At 50.7% G+C, this 19,722-nt stretch overlaps 9 protein-coding genes across 9 annotated transcripts; 5 read left to right on the forward strand and 4 right to left on the reverse strand.

Moving 5' to 3' along the window:
* Positions 1-2,096: 2,096 nt before the first annotated feature.
* MRS44_003746 (uncharacterized protein) lies at positions 2,097-3,083 on the forward strand (the record flags this gene model as incomplete). The annotated part of the gene is made up of 1 exon (XM_046279920.2): positions 2,097-3,083. The coding sequence occupies one exon, from the start codon at positions 2,097-2,099 to the stop codon at positions 3,081-3,083; it is 987 nt and encodes a 328-aa protein (XP_046137866.1).
* A 1,092-nt stretch (positions 3,084-4,175) lies between these two features.
* Positions 4,176-6,385, forward strand: MRS44_003747 (uncharacterized protein; the record flags this gene model as incomplete). The annotated part of the gene is made up of 3 exons (XM_065623317.1): positions 4,176-4,280; positions 4,335-4,382; positions 4,433-6,385. The coding sequence occupies 3 exons, from the start codon at positions 4,176-4,178 to the stop codon at positions 6,383-6,385; spliced, it is 2,106 nt and encodes a 701-aa protein (XP_065479389.1).
* Positions 6,386-6,398: 13 nt separating this feature from the next.
* MRS44_003748 (uncharacterized protein) lies at positions 6,399-7,726 on the reverse strand (the record flags this gene model as incomplete). Its single annotated transcript, XM_065623318.1, has 3 exons — positions 6,399-6,690; positions 7,082-7,518; positions 7,640-7,726. 3 exons carry the CDS (start codon positions 7,724-7,726, stop codon positions 6,399-6,401), a joined length of 816 nt encoding a protein of 271 aa, XP_065479390.1.
* A 178-nt stretch (positions 7,727-7,904) lies between these two features.
* On the forward strand, positions 7,905-9,600 carry MRS44_003749 (uncharacterized protein; the record flags this gene model as incomplete). The annotated part of the gene is made up of 4 exons (XM_046283031.2): positions 7,905-7,989; positions 8,058-8,138; positions 8,194-8,339; positions 8,497-9,600. 4 exons carry the CDS (start codon positions 7,905-7,907, stop codon positions 9,598-9,600), a joined length of 1,416 nt encoding a protein of 471 aa, XP_046137869.2.
* A 328-nt stretch (positions 9,601-9,928) lies between these two features.
* MRS44_003750 (uncharacterized protein) lies at positions 9,929-10,669 on the forward strand (the record flags this gene model as incomplete). Its single annotated transcript, XM_065623319.1, has 4 exons — positions 9,929-10,099; positions 10,161-10,296; positions 10,370-10,415; positions 10,480-10,669. The coding sequence occupies 4 exons, from the start codon at positions 9,929-9,931 to the stop codon at positions 10,667-10,669; spliced, it is 543 nt and encodes a 180-aa protein (XP_065479391.1).
* A 217-nt stretch (positions 10,670-10,886) lies between these two features.
* Positions 10,887-11,349, reverse strand: MRS44_003751 (uncharacterized protein; the record flags this gene model as incomplete). The annotated part of the gene is made up of 2 exons (XM_065623320.1): positions 10,887-11,104; positions 11,163-11,349. The coding sequence occupies 2 exons, from the start codon at positions 11,347-11,349 to the stop codon at positions 10,887-10,889; spliced, it is 405 nt and encodes a 134-aa protein (XP_065479392.1).
* Positions 11,350-13,287: 1,938 nt separating this feature from the next.
* On the forward strand, positions 13,288-14,058 carry MRS44_003752 (uncharacterized protein; the record flags this gene model as incomplete). The annotated part of the gene is made up of 1 exon (XM_046270621.2): positions 13,288-14,058. One exon carries the CDS (start codon positions 13,288-13,290, stop codon positions 14,056-14,058), a length of 771 nt encoding a protein of 256 aa, XP_046137872.2.
* Positions 14,059-14,854: 796 nt separating this feature from the next.
* Positions 14,855-16,766, reverse strand: MRS44_003753 (uncharacterized protein; the record flags this gene model as incomplete). Its single annotated transcript, XM_065623321.1, has 4 exons — positions 14,855-14,955; positions 15,010-15,184; positions 15,239-16,504; positions 16,629-16,766. 4 exons carry the CDS (start codon positions 16,764-16,766, stop codon positions 14,855-14,857), a joined length of 1,680 nt encoding a protein of 559 aa, XP_065479393.1.
* A 1,623-nt stretch (positions 16,767-18,389) lies between these two features.
* On the reverse strand, positions 18,390-19,595 carry MRS44_003754 (uncharacterized protein; the record flags this gene model as incomplete). Its single annotated transcript, XM_046280858.1, has 4 exons — positions 18,390-18,405; positions 18,456-19,348; positions 19,415-19,481; positions 19,531-19,595. The coding sequence occupies 4 exons, from the start codon at positions 19,593-19,595 to the stop codon at positions 18,390-18,392; spliced, it is 1,041 nt and encodes a 346-aa protein (XP_046137874.1).
* Positions 19,596-19,722: the final 127 nt, after the last annotated feature.

Below are 19,722 nucleotides of genomic sequence, written 5' to 3' on the forward strand. Positions count from 1 at the left end.
ACTCAGAGCAGTTACAAGATCAAGTCGTTTGAACCGATGGCTGGAATGGTCCGAGAACAAGAAACCTAGGCCGACTACTTATAGGCAAAGTTTCTTGTGCCTTGAAGGTCACATCGTATTTCGTTTAAGGTTTTGGCGCTCAGAAGAACCTGCTAGGATTACACACATAAGCAGTGCCAATCCCCCATAGCCCACGTTGCTCAAAGGGATACCGCAGCAGACCAAACCAACAAACATCGAGTCAAAAACATTGGCTAATATCGCAACGCGCGGTATCCCTAAGATTGGTCATGGATGCTGACGTCAGTCCGAATTGGAAATCCCTTTGCTAGAGTGTCAATGTGGCTGAGCCTCAAGGTCGGATGAACATGACCCGAGTATCACAATGCTGATCTCTGATGTAACCAGAAGGTGAACTAGGCGGCATAAGCAGATCGCATATGGACAAATAATTTACACCGATGGTAGTTTTAAACATGGGGAAGTAACTATACGATGCGTGCGAAGTCTCATCTGCTTGTTCCTTGGCTTCGCTACCCTCCGATACAGCAACTTAGCCACTTAAACTGCACCTTGTCTGTCCGAGTGATTACGTTTGTTAATACGGATTAACAGGGCTCTTGCTTGGACATCTGGCGTAGGTTGACTCGCTTCTCACTGATGAGAACTATGAGATGCTTCGGAATACGATGTGCAAGTCCAAGGGGAAGTAGTGTTGAGGCGGCGACGACTGAGTAGACCTAGACTTGGTTGGAGGACCAAGGGTAATACCAGAGGCGATTACAGAAGATAGAATAAGGCAAGTGATTTACGTATGCAGCAAAACAGTAGATGCAAGATAAAATCCGCCCGAGTCAAGAGTGACGATTCCTGAGCGTTCATTTACCACACTATGACTGATGTTCGCATTGTACATTGGAGTAAATTGGCTGGTTCATCTCCTTGCTGGGCAACAAGACATGGATCTCGATCATCCTTCGTTCATTGTCGGCATTGTTGGCGTCTCTCAGCATCCAGCAGGATTGAAGCCTTCGCCGTGTTCGGAAGTTGCTCAGGGCGAGACGCCAATCCTGGGTATGTCGTGTTCGATTGCTTCATCTTCCAGATAAAGAGGCCGCCATACTCACTGTATTGTAACAACCACGAGAACTTGTTAGTATTAATATGGACACAGAGCTCAGAATTCCTCGGCCTCAGCCCTTGCAACCGGGCCTCTAAGGCCGGTTGCGTTGAGTCGCAACGAACGAGGTCGTCGAAGCTCTGGTCACAGGCCATCCGAATCGACGCACAAGGCTGTCTTTCGTAATCTCTTTAATGCCTTCAAATCACTGGAGCCGAGGGTTAACCGGAGCTGATGAAGAAATTGTACCATCAAGCATTACCTTGTTCTGTCTACCCTTAAGTCTACCTCCTCGCACGATCTCGGATCCAGCGGCTTATTTTACTTGTAGAAACAAGTACGTGGACAGGGAAGGGTATCATGACGACGTCGGTGAACCCCCTTATCTAACGGCTTTGCCGCCACAAATATTACGATACCTCATACGACCTGCAAATATTCCGCCCTGATGTCAAAGCGTGGGACACTCCGACTCGGTAGCATTGTCCTCCCTTGTTGCAGGCCTGGATCACATTTTGCTTTAGCTACTCATGACTACAGTACAGTAGTTCATTACGCTGTGACGTCCCGTTGCCCACAGATTTGGTACAGTAAAAGAGGTTTGTCTGACCGCCAACGCTCAGCGGGTGTCAGGCCAGCTCCAGCACCGAACCCCGCCCACATACCCCGGAGCAGATCGGCGCGAATGGATAGCGTTTCGGGGTTGACCCATTCTTTTCGGTGATGTGGCCCACAGTGGCGCAATATCTCCGATATGATCGTCCAAGCGGTTTCCCCTTGCACTTAGAGTACAGTACCTCCCTCGGGCGCCCCCTCTCTCTGGAAAGCTCGGCATGATTGCCGACCTAGACGAGGATTATAAAAGGAGAACAGTTCGCAAGGACATGGCATCAAACAAATGAGGCAGACCGTCCACAAGAAGCCGATCGACAAACACCATCTGCAGTCATATCATCCAAGATTTTAATTATCCGCTATGCCAGGCCACGGTCGATACACCACCGAAAAGGTGACTTATCCATCCCACGGCGAGACCGTCGCTGGAATCCTCTATCGTCCAACCAATGTTTCCAGCCCGCCTGGAGTGGTCGTCACCGGACCCTATTCCTTCATTAAGGAGCAGGCGCCTTTGCAGTATGCGACTCGGCTCGCCGACGAGGGCTATGCAGCCTTGATTTTCGATCCGCGTACTGTTGGGGAAAGTTCTGGCCAGCCACGGCGACTAGAGAATCCCAAAATGAAGAATGAGGACGCCGTTGCGGGACTTGACTATCTTGTGAGCCGAGACGACGTGGATAAGTCAAGACTCTTCCTGGTGGGCATCTGTCAAGGAGGCCCAGAATCTCTCGATATTGCCTCGTACGATGACCGCGTTGTTGGAGTGGCGTCGGTCTCTGGCTACTTCCGCGACCACGAGACCGATATCTACATGATTTGCGCCGGTTGCGTTGCCTGGGAACCGGGGGCGGATATTGGTGCCATGAAGATGCCAACCCCGGAGCAAGGGGAAGCACTTTACAATGCACGAATCGAACGAGCCAAGAAAGCTCGTGAGTTGTATGAGAAGACCGGAGAGGTGGTGTACCAGCCATTGGTTGACCCAAAGGCTGCTGATCCCTCGACTGGGTCACTTGCTGGCCTCCCGGGACCGGTCGTCTGGTCGTGGTACGGTCCTTGGACGCTCAAGAACTTTGAGAATCGATATGCCGTCATGAGCGACCTGGACCACTTTGGCTACACGACTGTTCCTGGGGTTGCCAAGCTTAAGAAGCCAGCCCTGATCATACACGGAGACAACTGCATGAACGCTCCGGCAGCGAGACGCCATTTCGAATCTATCCCGACGACGAACAAGAAGCTTATCTGGAACAATGACGTGTCGCACTTTCAACACTACGACCAGCCTGACTGCGTCGACCGTAATGTTGGGGAAATTGCCGCCTGGTTTACCAACTGTAAATGAGATCTGTCCTGTGCTCTCGTGGCTGATAGAAAGAAAGTTTAATTTTAACCCTTGCATCTGATCTCCATGGAAGAGATCTACCGACGTTGAACCTCGTGTTTCTTGGATCCATCGTATTCCGGGGCAGGCTCTGCTTGATCGGAATGGCAAATGTTCTCTTTGCTCTCCCCTGCATCTCGAACCAATGCTGGGCTTGATGTGCATCATTTCGAGTCCAACTAGCCGCCATCGATGCAGTTATCAGCTAATGGCTGGAGGCCTTCTCCCTTCTTTTTCCCAATTCAGTTCTTCTGGAGCCCCTTTGCCCTCGAGCTGGGGACCCTTTGATCTGGGCCTGCCTCTCTGCTTGTCAATAGTAACCGAGAACATCTCCTGTCCCGTGTAAGCGAAGCTGAACCAGCTGAGTTGGAGGAAAAGCGTGATAAGCTGTTTTGAGCCACAGGGCAATTTCTTTGTACGTAGAAAAGATTAAGAGGCTCACAAGAGCTTTGCCCTGATCTTCTTCACGGGCCACAGAGAGAAGGGCCAGCCTTGGGGCTCCTTTTGCTGAGGTAATCTTAATTCCTATGAATTAATTAGTTACCCTTATTATTTTCTATTGCATTAAACCTATTGGAAAGAGCGTTAAATCGCCTCTATAAATCCTATATAAATAAGAGAAAGGCATTTTTTTTTAAATTTTATTTTTATTTTTAGCTATGAGTGAGTATATTCTATTTCTCTAAGATATTACCTATAGAAAAAGAGATTATTCTTTATAATAAATCTAAACATAGGGGAAGAAAGGCCTATAGTTAGCCAAGTTCTGCCCACTCACCGCCTTCCTTTCATAGGTAGCTAACCTTAATGCGGGGTTAAATAACGTCATACGGACAAACGCTGCGTGGCCTTCCTCTTGAGAACCCACGTCCTTATAACTTAGCCGAGTAACATGGAATCACGTCCTAATCTATAGGCCTCAGCGATTGAAGCAAATGCTATTACCCCCCGCTATAATTTTAGTTTAAGCATATGTCCTAACAAGCATTGCTCCTGACTCTGTTGAAACCATTCACAGACCACGCCAACCTTGGGCAGTTGGCCGCAAACATCATGTTGTCCAACCACTCTTCCGAATCCGGCGGACTGGTCGAAAACCAGCCCAGGCGCAAGAGGCCTGTGGTGTCGTGCAATGAGTGCCATAGACGAAAGCAAAAGGTGAGTAGTCTTCTCATTTCATCTATCGTCTCCCGTGCTGACTTTGTTCTACAGTGTGATCGTCTCCAACCATGCGCCAACTGCACCAAGAGAGATAAGATGGTAAGCGCGCCTGCTTTTGTACTACATTACCAATTGACATTTGCCGACAGCACCTCTGTGTCTATACGCATGTGCAGGAAGAGCCATTTCTTGACTCAGGAGGAGTTCAGGACCTCGGCAGGGCCTCCAACTTCTCTTCTTGGGCCATTGACAGTCAATCGGCTGCTCAGCCGCAACTAAGGACCTCATCCGACAGTCATCAGCAGAGTGTCTCTAATTATCTCGGCTACTCAAAGAACCGCACTACTGGGACTTTGGCTCTTATCAGAATGGCAGGGATGTCGGAGCATATTCCTGCTCTCTCGCATCAGGAGACAACCGATCAGAACAGTGACATGGCCACCCGATACAAGAGCCTTATCCGTCAGTTACCACCGCAGAGGCATATTGAAGTGCTGTTGCGATCCTTCTTCTCCGAGGCAGCATGGTACTACGACATCATAGACCAAGCTTCATTCACAGAGCAGCTTAGCTCTTGGAACCAGGTCCCATACTCAACGCTCAGCCAGGGTCCTTTCAGTCTGCCGCCTGATGCCCGCACTTTTCCCGCACTTCTCTTTCAGCTTCTAGCACAGGCACTGCTATTCCTGCCCGTCAAAGATGCCCATGTTCTCAACGATCTCAAATACGTCCCGGACATGGCATATGCGGACCTGGCAATCGAGTATAGCGATGCCGGAAGTGCCATTGCGTCAATGCTCGGGAATAGAGACACGACCTTGGCCAAAGTACAGGCAGGCCTGTTAAGGGCATCGTTTCAAAAGAGCACAGGGTTCGTAGCGGAAGCCTGGCACACTCTCGGTGGCACGATTCGAGATGCGCAGGAAATTGGGCTGCATTGCGTGGGCTCACTCTCGCTTGATGATGCGTTGGACCGAAGTGATGCTATCAGCTCATCAAAGTGCTTGCGAGATGTTGAGATGCGAACAAAACTCTGGCTGATGCTACACCTGTGGGACGGCCATATGGGCGTCGTCCTTGGAAGGCCAATGTCCACCAAAGTGGACTTCAACAGCTTGATGTCATTATTTGAGGATATAGAAGGAAGGGAGGAGTTGATCCAAGAGCACGAGGGTGGCGAGAGCCAACGTCTAACGCCGTTTTCTTTTATCTTTTGTGGCTACCGAACTGCGTACAGGTACCTGCAAGACATTCACGAACTGGAATCCTCTGGTAGTTCAAGCCAAGACAAGCAGCAGACAGTCGAACGAATACATGCCGCCATTACTGAAAACATGCGCTGCCTACCAGAATGGGCTCGGGCCAACAACAACAGCAACGACTACGGTCACCACGCTTGGCTTCCGGCCGCCCGCGAGACCCTATATACCGAGGTTCACTTTACCCTGCTCGCACTGCATAGGCCCTTTATCTTCTCCATTCCCAGTAGCAGAGACAAAGCACACAAAGCGGCGCTCCAAATCCTAGCGTCGCAGGACCGGCTTTTCAGCATGACAGAGCCGCGAGAATACCTGCCCTTCAATCTGGTCTTTGCAACATTTGACGCCATGGTCCTAATTGCCACGATCTACATCCTGTTTCCAAACGAGAACTTGGAGCAGCTCGATGCTTCTCTTCGCAGCATTGAGTGGGGTCTAAGGAGACTGGACGCTATGAAGACATGTAACAAGATGGCCGACTTGGCATTTGACGTCGTTCAAGCGCTCTATACGAAGCTTATGGATCGCCTCCACTCGGGAGGCCGGCTATACCTCCAAGTTGGCCTGGACGGAAGCTCGGTACAGCAGAGTGCTAGTATCCCACCCGACTTGTTCCTGGGGGCGTCATCTGGGGAGCTGGCGGCATCGCAATTCGGAGTCTTGCCGCAAAATCTCGCAGCTGTTCAACCACCACAGCCTTTGCATGATTTGATCCTCCAGAGTTTCTCAAGCGGTGGCGAACTCTCTGCAGAGCAAAATTCATACACTCCGTCGAGGCAGCCACCGCAGAACTTGCTGGATGATACTGAATTCTGGCGGCTGATAGGCTATATTCCTGACTGAGGGTCTTATCTTCCTAAGTATTATAAGTATTAATATTATAGCTTCCCTGCTCAAGTTCTCCGATGTCAATCATTGCACGATGGACGGCTTGTAACGCCGTCTGGTTCAGTTCCATTTCCAATCCGGGGGCGGCTAGAACCTTTTGGGCATGCTGCCACCAGAACGCAACGGCGTAGTCCTGGAAGCTGTAATAGCCCTTGGTTGCATGCTGATGGATTTCCAGCTTCGAAATTCCTGGCGTAAGCGGCCGCGATAAGAAGTACTCGGCGCAGAAGAGGGCCATTTTGGCGTTTTCGGTTGCCATACTGATTTCTTGGGTTTGGTCCCACACTATCCTCTTGACAAGTACTGATCATGGCCCTCATGGTACCCCTGATCCGCTATCTCTTCCCCAGGTCAGAGATGCTTACTATGGAACACAATAGACCATTATGCCATACGGCAAAAGTAGAAGATACCTTCTAACAGGTACCGAGGCAAATAGCTCATTTATGCTGCTCAACACTTATATAACTAGAACCTCCAAGGCAAGAATCTGGGTGTTTTGCTGTGCCATTCTTCCCAATTAACTCCAAAATTGGCCCTTAACATACGTTCCTCCTGCCTTACACGTGTCCATACACCAAACAACCAAACAAGAATATACCCACCCCTATTGATGTAGATACCTAGTCCAAGTATGCGACTACTGCATACCATGAAGGCGGGATCCAGCAGCTCACCGCTCCATCAATGCGACATAGAAGCGCGATGTTGGAGAGAACAAGCACTACGAGCCCGGTATAGCTTGGGTGCTGCATGTAGCGGTAGAAACCGTTCGTCTCTAGTCGGTCGGGCAGTGGGAGTGCGAAAGTGAAATTCTTGCCGAGCGACGGACATGGGATCAGGCGGAGGGGAATGCCAGCGCAGAGAATAAGAGAGAGTGGGATGGTTGTTGCGGTTGACCATGTGATAAAGCTAACTTCTGGGCCGTTCTCGGCGCCGTTACGGAGGAGGAATGACGGGATCTCCGGGTGGGTGATGACAAGGCCGGTGGTGTGTAGTGCTAGGAGACCAAAGGGAGCAAGTGCTATTCTGGTCGTGTGTCTGCTCGTGGTGTTGAGGCCATGGATCGGGTCGGAGGAGATTTGGAACTGAGAGAATCAGGGCTGGGATTTGGGGCTGAGAGGGCAAGATAGGTGCCAATGGCTGACCCAAGGATGGTCACAGCCAGGGAGGCCTGGGGCAGAGAGGTCGAAAGGCTGCTGAGCATACTGTTGGCTTCTTGAGCTTGTGCGGCAGTGTGTAGAGTTGAATGGAGAAGAGATGGCGGCTCGGCATTTGGGTTCGGACCACGGTCATTTCGGGAGTCCGTAAATCCGGCTTTGGAAACAGGTTAGCCAATGCACCAGATTTTCGTCATGACGATGGAATAGATATATATAAATATATAAAGGTGCTGTGGCTAATAGACTAGGTTCCAACAGCAGATAGCTTATTTACACGATACCTCCTACATCTATACTTTATTATCTTTGTCATGAGTTTCCAAGTTGAAACAGACTTTTTGATCGTCGGCACGGGGCCTGCCGGAGGTTCTCTTGCGGCTTTTCTGGGCCAGAACGGTATATCTTATCTTACCCTACCTACCCATGCAAGCATTGAATAGGTTCAGGCTAACAATAATCACCAGGACTGTCTGGGCTAGTCATATCCAAAGACTCATCCACGGCATATACGCCTCGGGCTCATGGGTCCAATCCCTTTGCACTCGGTGAGATAAGCATGAAGGCTGCTGTGGCTGTTGCTTACGTGCCGAATCATTCTAGAATGCCTCCGGGACATTGATCTCGAGGACGAAGCGCTACGTCTGGCCATTCGGGGCCCGCCGTTCCTCTCAATGCGCTTTGCGCGCAGCTTTATCGGAGAGGAGTTGGGTAGAGTCAGAGCCTGGGAAGAGCACCCTACAGCTTCAGTAAGATGGAGAAATTCGCCATAGTTTCCCCGACAGACTCACTAACGGCCCAATCAGGGAAAGCGGAGGACCAAAGGCGTGCAACGTTTTGATCCGCGCAGATCTTGGGCAACATCTCAACAAGGAGCGGGAGTCGGGTCTACACTGGATCGTGCAGCCCGACCGCCCTGTTTTTCCGGGCGCCGTTGCCCACCTGCGGGCCGTCCGGCCCTGGAGCGAATGGGTCCTGATAGCATTTGGCCCTGGCGGTTCCAACCCTTTCGAGGGGTTGACCACCAAGAGTCAAGAGCTTGCCGACTTCGTGCGATATCTCGTGGGCGATCACTCCATCGATGTCGAAGTATTGGCAATTGACCCCTGGACTGTCCGCGAGAGCGTCGCCGAATCCTACTCAACGACCGATCGGAACGTCTTCATTCTGGGTGATGCTGCTCACAGGAACCCGCCTACATTTGGACTGGGGAGCAACACGTCCATTCAGGACGCTTACAACCTTGCGTGGAAGGTTGCTTACGTCTCGAGGGGCTTGGCTGGCCCCAGGCTGCTGGACTCGTACAGCGAAGAGCGACAGCCTGTCGGTGCCAATCTTGTGCGTGAGTCCAACAACCAAATTCGCAAGAACACAGACCTTTGGGGAGTGCTTGGAATGGCCGCTTCATCGGCCGAGGAGAGAACGAAACAGCTGGCTGAGTTGACCCAAGAGACGCCCGAGGGTGCGGCTCGTCGGGCGAGTCTCCATAAGGCTTTGGAGGACAAGACGCAAGAATTTGAAAGTCTTGGTCTTGCCTACAACCAGTGGTATAGCTCACCAGCTGTGTACCTGGAAGATGAGCAGAGCCCCAGAGAGCATCTGGAAGGCGATCCTGTTGTCCAAGTCCAGATCAGCACGTATCCCGGAAGTCGACTGCCTCACGTCTTCATCGATTCGCCAAACCGTCGAAAGATGATTTCAACCATTGACCTCGCCGGAAAAGGGGCGTTCTGTTTGTTAGTGGGGGTGGAGGGTAGCAAGTGGAGAGCTGCCGCTGACAAGGTCGGGAAAGATACGGGCATCCCTATCAACGTATTTGGGATTGGGCCCGGGCAGGAATATATCGATATCTACCGGGACTGGCAGAAGAAACGCGGTGTGGGCGATGACGGCTGCGTTTTAGTTCGACCCGACCGATTTGTGGCCTGGAGATCGCCCGGCAAAGTTGACAACTATGAAAAGCAGCTTGGACAAGTGCTTAATACTGTTTTATATAGAGATAACTTATGAGTTGCTAGAAACCTTATATAGATAGTACTAGATTAAATATAAGTAAAACATACTATAACCACTGACGTATTGCCAGCAGCTTGCATTAGCGCCAGCTTCCCTAAGCTCAGCTCTTTCATAATAACGCAAGAGACTTTTCAGCCTGCTCCAAATGGACGCCTTGAAGGTTTAACATCTGTAGGCATACTCATGTCTATAAGAGGCAAAACAACGACGACTCGTCATCAGCTGTGTGCCCTGACGCTTAAGTTCTCTCCGTCACCAACGTCTTTATAAAAAGCCGTGGACATCCTGTTCTGCCTGCCACCTCCCGCACTCGCGCACCAATATGGCTGACCTCTCAAACAAAGTCTTCATCGTTACTAGTGCCACCTCTGGCATAGGCCTCGCTGCGGCTAAGCTCCTTGTTACTCGAAATGCCTCTGTTAGACTTTGCGATATTAACGAGTCGGGCCTGAACAGCCTAGTCAAGGATTTAGATCCCCGAGCCAAGACCAGAGTCCTAACCGGAATTGTCAATGTGTCCGTCCAGTCGGCCGTCCGTGGCAGCCTTTTTTAAGGCTACCCGGGAGCGGTTCGGGAAGCTCAATGGTTTCGTCAACTTCGCCGGTGTTGCTGGTCACCATCTTGGGGCCAAGAACATCTGGAAAATGCCCGATGAAGAGTACGACCACATCATGGATGCCAATGTCAAAGGTGCGTGGCTACATCAAATGTTCCGTCTTAACCGCTAGGAAGCATGCCGCTGTTGGATTGGTCAAGAGCGCAGCGATGGAGGATGGAGAGCAAGGAATCCGTGGCAACGCCGTTATGCCGTAAGTTGCTTACCAGACTGTTCCCCTGGACTTGGAAACCTGCTGACTAACTGACACTCACCAGGGGTGCCATCGATACGCCCATGCGCCAGAAGCTCATTGATGAAGATGCACCTCCTCCTATCTTGTTCAGTCCGATTGAACGCCCAGGCCACCCGAACGAGATTGCTAGCGTGGTGGCATTCTTCTTGAGTGACGAAAGCAGCTACGTCACAGGTGCACTGTGGAGCGTCAATGGAGGGGTCAATGCTTGAATGCTCAGGGAGCAAGCTCAGAAGGTGTTGTTCACTCGTTTTCCCACGGGCAGATTGATCTCAATGCAAGACAGCATCAATTTATGCTATCATTTTACACGAACCGTACAACTTGACCGACCACGGGCACAAAAGCTTCCCCGATTCCACTTCAAGCAAGACACAGACCAATTCCACCAATAGAGAAACGAATAAATGGCGGCAGCCAAAATACAAATCACTTGTCCGACTTGGCCGCGTACTCTTCGGCCGACACCTCCTCAAGCCATTCCGTTGCGCCGTAGGCAGCCGCAAAGTGCATCATATAACTGCACTCATCGGCTCCGTGCCAGTGGACGATACCCGGGGGCACCAGGCAGTATCGCCGGTGTGAAGGCGTAGAGGCTTTCCTCCTCTGTCGCCAACCCATCCAGAACCAGATATCACCTTGAGGAGCTGCCCCCCTCGTGTCTGTGCCAGAAGGTTCTGGCGAATGGAGTGAACATGACGTGACCGATCCAGGTGGCGTTATCGACGTAGCCGACATCGATCCATGCCTCATTGGTAAAGCTGACCGCATCAAGGGTGCTGTTGAGCTCAGGGTCCCGCGAATTCCGGATGATGGTGCTGGAAACGGAGGCTAGACTAGTCGGTAGCAGGGCCAGGACGGCCAGGACGGCCAGGACGGTGGAGTTGCGCATGATGATGGCGGGAGATTGTTTTACAAGGATGGATCAAGATTGTCTAAGGTTGAGAGTTGGATGGAGCCTGGGAGTTAGCATGCCCAACTTGGTGCCATAGCAGAATATATAGATTGAGGAATCAATAAAGGGCATGGAAAATCATCATCAGAAAGTCTTGGAGGATGACGACACCTTCTTAGCAAAACTGCCAATCGGGCAACATGGTAATGCATTTTTGGGCCTGCCAGTGCTATATCCAAGGCGGGTGAGAAAAGGCGGCTTGGCTTAATCTTAAAGTCGGGGAGTATGCCTAAATTAAGGTTTGTGCAGATCAATCCGTTTTGCATGAAGGTGACGATTGCGGATGGCGCTACTGCAAGGGAACCCCCAGTCCTACTCCAGATCGAGCTTAGTCGCATGCAGCCTGCTGACATCCCTATTCCGCGACTTGGGTCTTCTCCGAGGCGGGAGACGGCCGATGCTATGGAGTCGTTTGTAGCTATCTCCAGAGTGTAGCAGTGCCAAGAGAGCGTCGAGATGATACCCAAGTAACTGACGCGTCATCTCCAGCTCCGCATCCAGACTCGTCGACATAAAATAGGTGTCGAAGCCACACTCGAAGTACCAGAGAGACTGTCGGTTTAGAAATATATGCCTAGACTTCTTTGCAATTTTCGATACCCAGAAACAACTCACTATCTCTTCCTTACCACCGTCGTTTTCGGCGGTGTTCCCTATGAGGTCACCGTGGAAGACGTTGCCACTCCAACCATCCTGAATGAGACGGATGCCATTGTGCGCATCACGACTGCTGGCATCTGCGGTTCTGATCTCCATGTTTGCCGCAGTGTTATGGGAGGTGGTCCAGTCCCATACACGCTGGGCCACGAAGCCATTGGGTACATCTCAGAGATTGGCAGGCGGGGCTGCCAAGCAGGAGTGATAACCTTCAATCCGGATGTAACGTTGCATGAGCCAAACTGCTCTTTAAATCGGGACTGGTATGGAAGGAGGTGATCTTCATTAACCTATCAACAGTGGACAGCAACAAGACATTGATCAAATCAAGCTCTTCAATGCGACTGTTAAGGATGGCCCTCTGACAACCATTTCCGGTCTTGGTCAAGTGGGTGGTGACGGTTGTAACCGAAGACAAGCAGCTTAAGAATACGAATGGATCATGGCTTTACAGTAGTCAGGCGTGGTACTACGAGGATGCGTCTGGAGACATGGTTGCGATTCCTTACTTCCTGCGAGCTAACAGGGGTGGCAAGGGAGTCATGAGAGTATGGACGCTATGACTCAACGTGTCTGTCATGAAATTCGAAACAGGGCGAGCTAAAGGGGTTGTTATGCATGACGATTCAAGCATGGTAGAAAAAGTAGAGTAGACCGGGGTGGGTTTAAGAGAAGGGATCCGAGACCATTCATCCTCGAATTCGAGGGCTGAATTCTGGATAGGTTATCAAGTACATCATATCTTCGATACATACCTCTACTGTAATCTGGCAACTCCGGCCCGTCATCTGCTCGCTAAAGTTTGGTGATACTTGGCAATCAGAAAACTGTTCGGCTGAGGGGAACATCCGTCTTTGGGTGACAAATCATCTTATTTTGGTTATCGTCAGGGCATCTTCGAGGCTTACACGTAAGCAACTGCTGGGTGCATACTCAGCAAAATGTTTTAAACCTATTCCAGTACTACAGTATTCGGTGTGATTAGTAAGTCTATTGCCCCAACAGGCCGTAGTTAAATAATCAGTCCGTGGATTGACCCGACTAACACTCGCCATGATATAACCGCTTTCCCATCTAAAACAATATGTAAATGGAGTGCTCGCGGCTGGCCATGGAGACGTAGTTATTAGTCTTAAATCTACCCGCATTCCGACTTCGCTTGGCATCCAATAGCACACACCATCAGCTCCCATCTTGACTGTATCCTCGATATTCAGCATGTCGACTCAGCAAACCGCCAGGACGCAATATGTTGATGCGCCAAACGGTGCTAAATTTGCTTATCGGCGAATTGGTACTGGATTTGGAACACCACTGGTCCTTGTAACTCACTTCCGCGGTACTATGGATAAATGGGACCCTCTTCTCATTAACGGCCTTGCCGCCAGCCGCCCCGTGATCACAGTCGACTACCTTGGCGTCGGCCTCAGTACTGGCGAGGTGGCTACCTCAGTTCGACAGTCGGCAGCTGATATCGCGCTATTTCTTGAACTCATAGGCCAAGCCGAGGTGGACTTATTGGGCTTCAGTCTGGGTGGCTATGTTGCACAAATGGTGGCTCTCAATTCCGACCCGAGCAAAGTCAAGATTCGCAGGTTGATCCTTGCGGGTACCGGCACTAGTTACGGGCCGAAACTCGCGACATCTCCTAACCAGGATGTTGGCTCTGTCGCTGGGGTGCAAGATGTAACTATCGATACTTTCAAGACGCTCTTCTTCCCCAAGAACCACGAAGGTGATGCTGCAGCAGAGTCATGGTGGAGTCGCATTCACGAGCGCAGCGCAGCAACCTGCGGACAGGAAGTGTCCCAGTGGCTCAGCCATGGGTTCAAGGATCATGGCAAGGGGCTCCTTGGACAAGTTATGCAGGGTCGAAACTTCACCACTCAGCCAGAGATTGGTCAGAGCTCCGAAGGCTCATATGGCCGACTACATAGTCTGAAAATTCCCGTCCTAGTGGCAAATGGACATGTGGGTGCGCACTCTTAGTATTTGCACGGGTCAATCTGCTAACGGGAACTACGCGTAATAGGACGATTACATGATCCCAACATCAAACAGCTACTTGATCTATCAATTGGTACCCAACGGCCAACTTATCCTGTATCCTAACAGTGGTCATGGTTTCCTGTTTCAATACACGAAGATTTTTGCAGAGCATGTCTTGCTTTTTTTAGAGGATTAGGGATATTCTAGACAGGACATGGTCGTTGGCTTCAACACTGCGCAGTGGTGGTTCCCTCTGTTGATCAAGTACCCGTGCCTGATTGCGACTGCTGCCAAACCAAAGTCCCACAACAAGAAAATGATCAAGTCCGTGATATTACTGTACTAAGTCCCAGTCTTCGGATGGTGAAGAACAGCCTACAGATAGGCTTATACGATCCGTACGTTGAAGCTTCAGATGCCGGAATCAGTCACTTGTCTGGCTCTCCTCTAAAGTTCACAAATCAAATTCCCGAACAACGCCTAGCTTCTCTCAAGACTTTCCTCCTGTCATTGACGAACTCTCCCGGCTGGGTTCTTAACATTGCGGGCCATCATCTCCTTCGCAGTTAACGGTAGCCTCATACACAAGAGTTTGAAGGTCGGATCCATCTAGCAGGGCTGAAACGCAGCCTCGCTACCTCGGTCAAGCTCTCGATTGAGGCTACACAGGGGATGAAAAGCCATTCTCAAGGTAAGTATACCTAGGTCACTAATGGAACCCTAACCCCACCCGAGACTGGGCACTGACTATAGCTCAGTGAATGAGCCACGACGTTGGTATGAATCAAACATCTGGTTATTGATCTGCAAGAACGAGAGACTCTTGAAGTGACTTGCGGATATCTTTGGGCCGTACTGCAGGAGTTCTTCCCAGGCAAACCGTCATCTTGGTCAATGCTGTCATATGATAAGTCCATCAGTCTTGGTGAAATACCAAAGGCTCCAACTTACAAGTGATAAGGCGCTCCACATCGACCGTGACCCTTGTTTTTCTCACTTGGGTTCTCTCCCAGTTGTCCCTGGGAAGTGTTGGGTCTGTGAATGAAGGCATCTTCCCAATAGACGGTGTGATATGGTCCCAGGAGTGGGGGCTCAAAAGTGCCATCCTCGTCACTCCCGCTGAACACTGAGCTGATTTGGAGCCACCTGATCTTGTCCACTGTCCCGCTTTGGAACATACCGGTACAGATTCTGGGACTGGTTGCTGAACCGACAAATCCCCGAGAGTTGCCAATCCACTGGCATGAGAGTCGGCAGGTGTCATATCTTGGACACTTTCAAGCATTGCCATGTCAATCTCGGCAGTCACAAAGTCTTTATTGGGTGGAATGATGACACCATACCCCCGCAGACAAATCTCTATCTCATCCGCATCGAAAAAATCGCCTTGAAACTCGGGGTCAAGTATGCGCAATAGAGGACTCAAGCGCAAATCCCGCACCTCTTCGACAGTGGGGGAAAACGGCCCCATCGAGAACCCTGTTAGTTCTGATGGCCTATACGCCTCGTGTTGCAGGGCTCGGTTTCCAATGGGCAACTCACCACCCGCCTGGGTGCCGTCTCGCGTAGAGCTGTTGACACCAGGATAGAAAAGGCCAGCGCCGCCGAGATTGGTGAACGGATATCTCCAGTTGTTTAATGTCGAGTCTCTCGTTTGCCTAACTGCTTCGCCCATCCGGCCGCGTATCTCTTCTCTGGTCTCAAAGTGTAAACAAAAACCAAATACTCTGAAGTACGAAGTGGGAGGTGGGCTGTTCATTGAGGCCAATAGGAATCCTGCCTCTTGGGATGCCCTGTGTAGACGGCGACCAAAAGTGCGTTCATGTGCTGCATATGACCTTGGCGGCGGTAACGAGGAGGCAGACGGTGATCCCGGAAGTGTATACGGAAGTGTAAGATTTGGAAGATGATATTCTGGCTGGGTATCAGGCGCGGAAAAAGATAAACTCATATCCTCCAAAGGAGGCAGCCCGAAAGAGGTGACCGGTGAATTTGATCTCGAAATGAGTGGGGTTGGATGAGCTGGCTGTGCCGTGGAATCGTATACCGGAAGGTCATGCGCTTGAAGTCTTTCGAGGCCTGAAGTAGTAGAAGAGCAGCCGGAGGGAAGCCGGGGTGGGCGGGAATTAGAGCCAGCTGATGGCGTAGGAGTTGAGAAATTCTCTTCTACTTCCACGTCATGGCTTTGCTCCACATGAGAGTCTCCCAACTCCTCCTCCTCCTCCTCTTCTTCTTCTTCAGCATGGCGAGCGATGCGAAGGATGTTGAGGGTAGTCTGCTGTAAGTGTTTCGCAATTTCTGGAGAATATTCGATAAACTTCTGCCGCAGGATCAGCTCGGTCAAGCTGACAAACTCCCGACCGATATCCTCATTTAATTTCTCCAGCTCTAAAACTCTCTGTTTAAGGGCTTCGATGGCTAATTCTTTGCGCCGTCGATATGCGCGCTGGGCCACTCGGTTCTGTGTACGTCGACGCTAACCACCCACCTCCGTATTAGAAGATTGATTCAAGGGTTGGTTGGAACAAGCCTTTTTCTTAGCAATGGCGTTCAGAATAGGGTTTACCCACGTCTATGGCGGTGCCGCCCTGCGGTTCAATGGAGCGTCTGCCCCTTTTCGTCCGTGGTGCCATGGGTCCTTGGCGTGCGTCATGTGTTAGGTTGGATGCCGGGGAAGATGCGACACGGCTAGGAAAGGAGGACACCATCTGTGCAGAAATCCGGACCTAGGGCAAAACTCTCAATCAGTGACCAATACGCGAAGAGGCCGACCGGCATATTCCCTGGCTTTATCCGAACTACCTGGAAAGTTCTGGACGAGCTGTATGGTGCAGCGCTGAAACTGGCAGTCGGAACTTGGCTGTGTAGTACCTGGATAGCTCTATAACGAGTGAATCTGGAGATACCGGTAGTCGACTCGTTAAGTTGGCAAGGAGCTACAATCTGAAGGTTCTACAATCAGATACTTCCTTCCGACAAGGTTTGGGGAGAAAGATGCCAGAGGTGTGTGTGATGCAGACTTGGCTCCAGAGGCGGAATGTACAAGCTCGCTCGCAACACCCGAAATCGAGCACCGGGGCTTAAAGAAGAAGCAGCAAACGGAATGGCGACGATCTCGATGCTCCAAGACACCGGACCCCCGCCAAGACGCCGGACCCCGCCGAGACACCGGAACCCCCCTCCAAGACACCGGCAACAGAGCTGGCCACGATACCGGCCAATTCCCTTCCATTTTTCACACAGCTCACTGCTTCTCTAGCGGCAAAGCCCACAAAGTCAATTACGATAGCTACAGGGTCGCGTTATTTCGTATGCGACTTCGGAATATGCCATACCCAAAGGGCAAAGCTGCAGGATTCTTACGCGCACCTCCCCACAACTCCAAGATAACAGAGTAGAGTATATTAGATGTCTTATGATAGGTCATTTTGGCCGTATCTTATTGAGTCGGATGGGACACGTGCTTTCCTTGACTGGCGACTTAGACACCGGCTTCTTATAACCGTTCCGTTCCCGGCCTTCCAACTTGGGGGCTGTTCCCCCCTGCCATCATCTCCGCACTGCGGCCTAATGCCGGCCACGTCCTAGAAATAAGACACTTGTGCTCCAACAATTATTTAGCCGACCACAGGATCCTGACATGACCAGACCGATTCGTTTTATATAGCCACATTTCGACCCGTTACCGTACCTTGCCGAATTTTGCGGTATAGATACGCAGGCTTGAAAATTAAAAAGGCCAAAAGCTACCTGGCTGGAAGCTTTACTGGTGGATACGGTGTCCGTTGTTAATGAAGATAAAGACAATATTAATCATATGGCAAGATGGCTACGGGAGCTCTGACGCTGAGAATGGTTAAACGCTTTTGAATGGAGTGCAGTCTTGTGCCTATTCATCGTCTATATTTGCCCGGAAAACGTAGTCACCAGTGCTTAACGATGCGACAATCATACATTCGTCTTTGAAAGGTAGCTAGGGCTGTCGAGACTACTTTCATTCTGGTTGGCTCGGCGACAAGTTCAGGGTACCATATGTCAAACAATTACGAAGCGACTTGCAGGACTACGCAAACGAAACGTAAACGAAAGATAAGGGGCATGCAAAAAAAAAAAGGAAAGAAAAAAGAAAACAAAAAATATAGTAGTCAGTGTCTAGGTGGTTTGCTATAGGGTGGTTTGCGACAGCGGATTAAGGTCGCAACGACGTAGAATTAGAAGAAAGACGAGGGCAAAGGGACGAGTAGGTCTGTAAATATAGTATCTGACAATAAGCCATGAAACCCATGGCTGATTGAAGGGGCCAAGGCGAATTACGACTAAGATAATTTGAATCACTCAACGGAAACCCTGGAATGGTCAGCAAAACTTGAACTGGTTGGCTCCAAGGCAGATCTTACCGAGCAACGAGTTTCTTGGCGCTTACTTTGCCATCATGCAAAGCTCTGACTCCATCAATTATGCTGTTGAGCCCGTCGGGAAGCACTTCAACCGGGTGTGGTTCGAACAAGCCCTTGGCAAGAAGGAGGCTTAAATATCGGTAGAAGAAGTAGGAAAAGTCTGCATCTGCCTTCGCTTGCTCATCGTTGATTGAGCTATGCTTGACTCCATACGCTGAACTGACGAAGGTACGCGTAAGCCGAACCTCGGCCGGGAAGCTCCAATCAGGGTCTCCTGGAAGGTCAACCATGTTGATATGACCGCCGGCCGACGCTTGCAATACTTCAGTTATATGCTCGTAGCTCCCGTGACCTGAGATTGCATCAAACGCCAAGGTGAGCTTTGCCCCGTTGGCAGCCTCCAGAATCTGCTTCGCGACGTCGCCCTTTCGGTAATCAATGATGTGGGTTGCAGCATTCAGAGACTTAACATGGTCGATTCCGGAGCCCGCAACGGTAATAATAGGGTTGAGGTTGCTTAGTCGCGCCAGTTGGAGCGCGTAAGAACCCACCGCACTGGCGCCTCCGTAGATAAGGATGGGAATGTTCTTGGTTCCAGGAGTCGTAGGGAGGGGAATCTGAAGATACTGGTATAGCGCCAATGCTGCGGTAATGGCTGATAGTGGGATGCCCGCTCCTGCCTCAAATGAGATATTTGGGGGCAGGTGAAATGTTGTGGAAGCCGGAGCAATCGAGTATTCAGCGTATGTGCCAGCAGGGTGTCCCATACGATGGAAAGCAGCGACTCGGTCTCCTGGCTTGTATTCAAACACTTCGGGGCCGACTGCCTCGATGATACCGGCTACATCATCTCCAGCGTTCAAAGCCTCCGATGCGCTTCTCCCCTTGGTGAACTAATAATTTCTGTCAATCATACTTGTTGCCTTTCGAGATCCCTACAAGATTGCTATTTCGCTCACCTTCCAGTCCTTAGGGTTCAATCCTGCGGCCCTCACTTTGATAAGAACGTCCTTGGGACCAGGCTTGCTGCACCGAGTCAATCTTCGTACAAGGGGGCACCAGTGATATAGCGTACGGGACTTCGACTTCTCTCAGAGTTCCCCCGAAATCGGGCTTTCCGTGGATAACGTACTCCTTCATGGTGGACTGAAGTCGGTGTCTTTCGAAACGACCTTGGGCAAGTGGGATTCTAACGGAACGAAATCGCTGCATGTGTTGGGATAGACCACAAAATATGGGTTAGTACTGGGCTTGGGTACCGCCGATT

Source organism: Fusarium solani (assembly GCF_023522795.1).
Source record: "Fusarium solani strain SB1 chromosome Unknown bctg00000001, whole genome shotgun sequence".
NCBI classification, from domain to species: Eukaryota; Fungi; Ascomycota; class Sordariomycetes; order Hypocreales; family Nectriaceae; genus Fusarium; species Fusarium solani.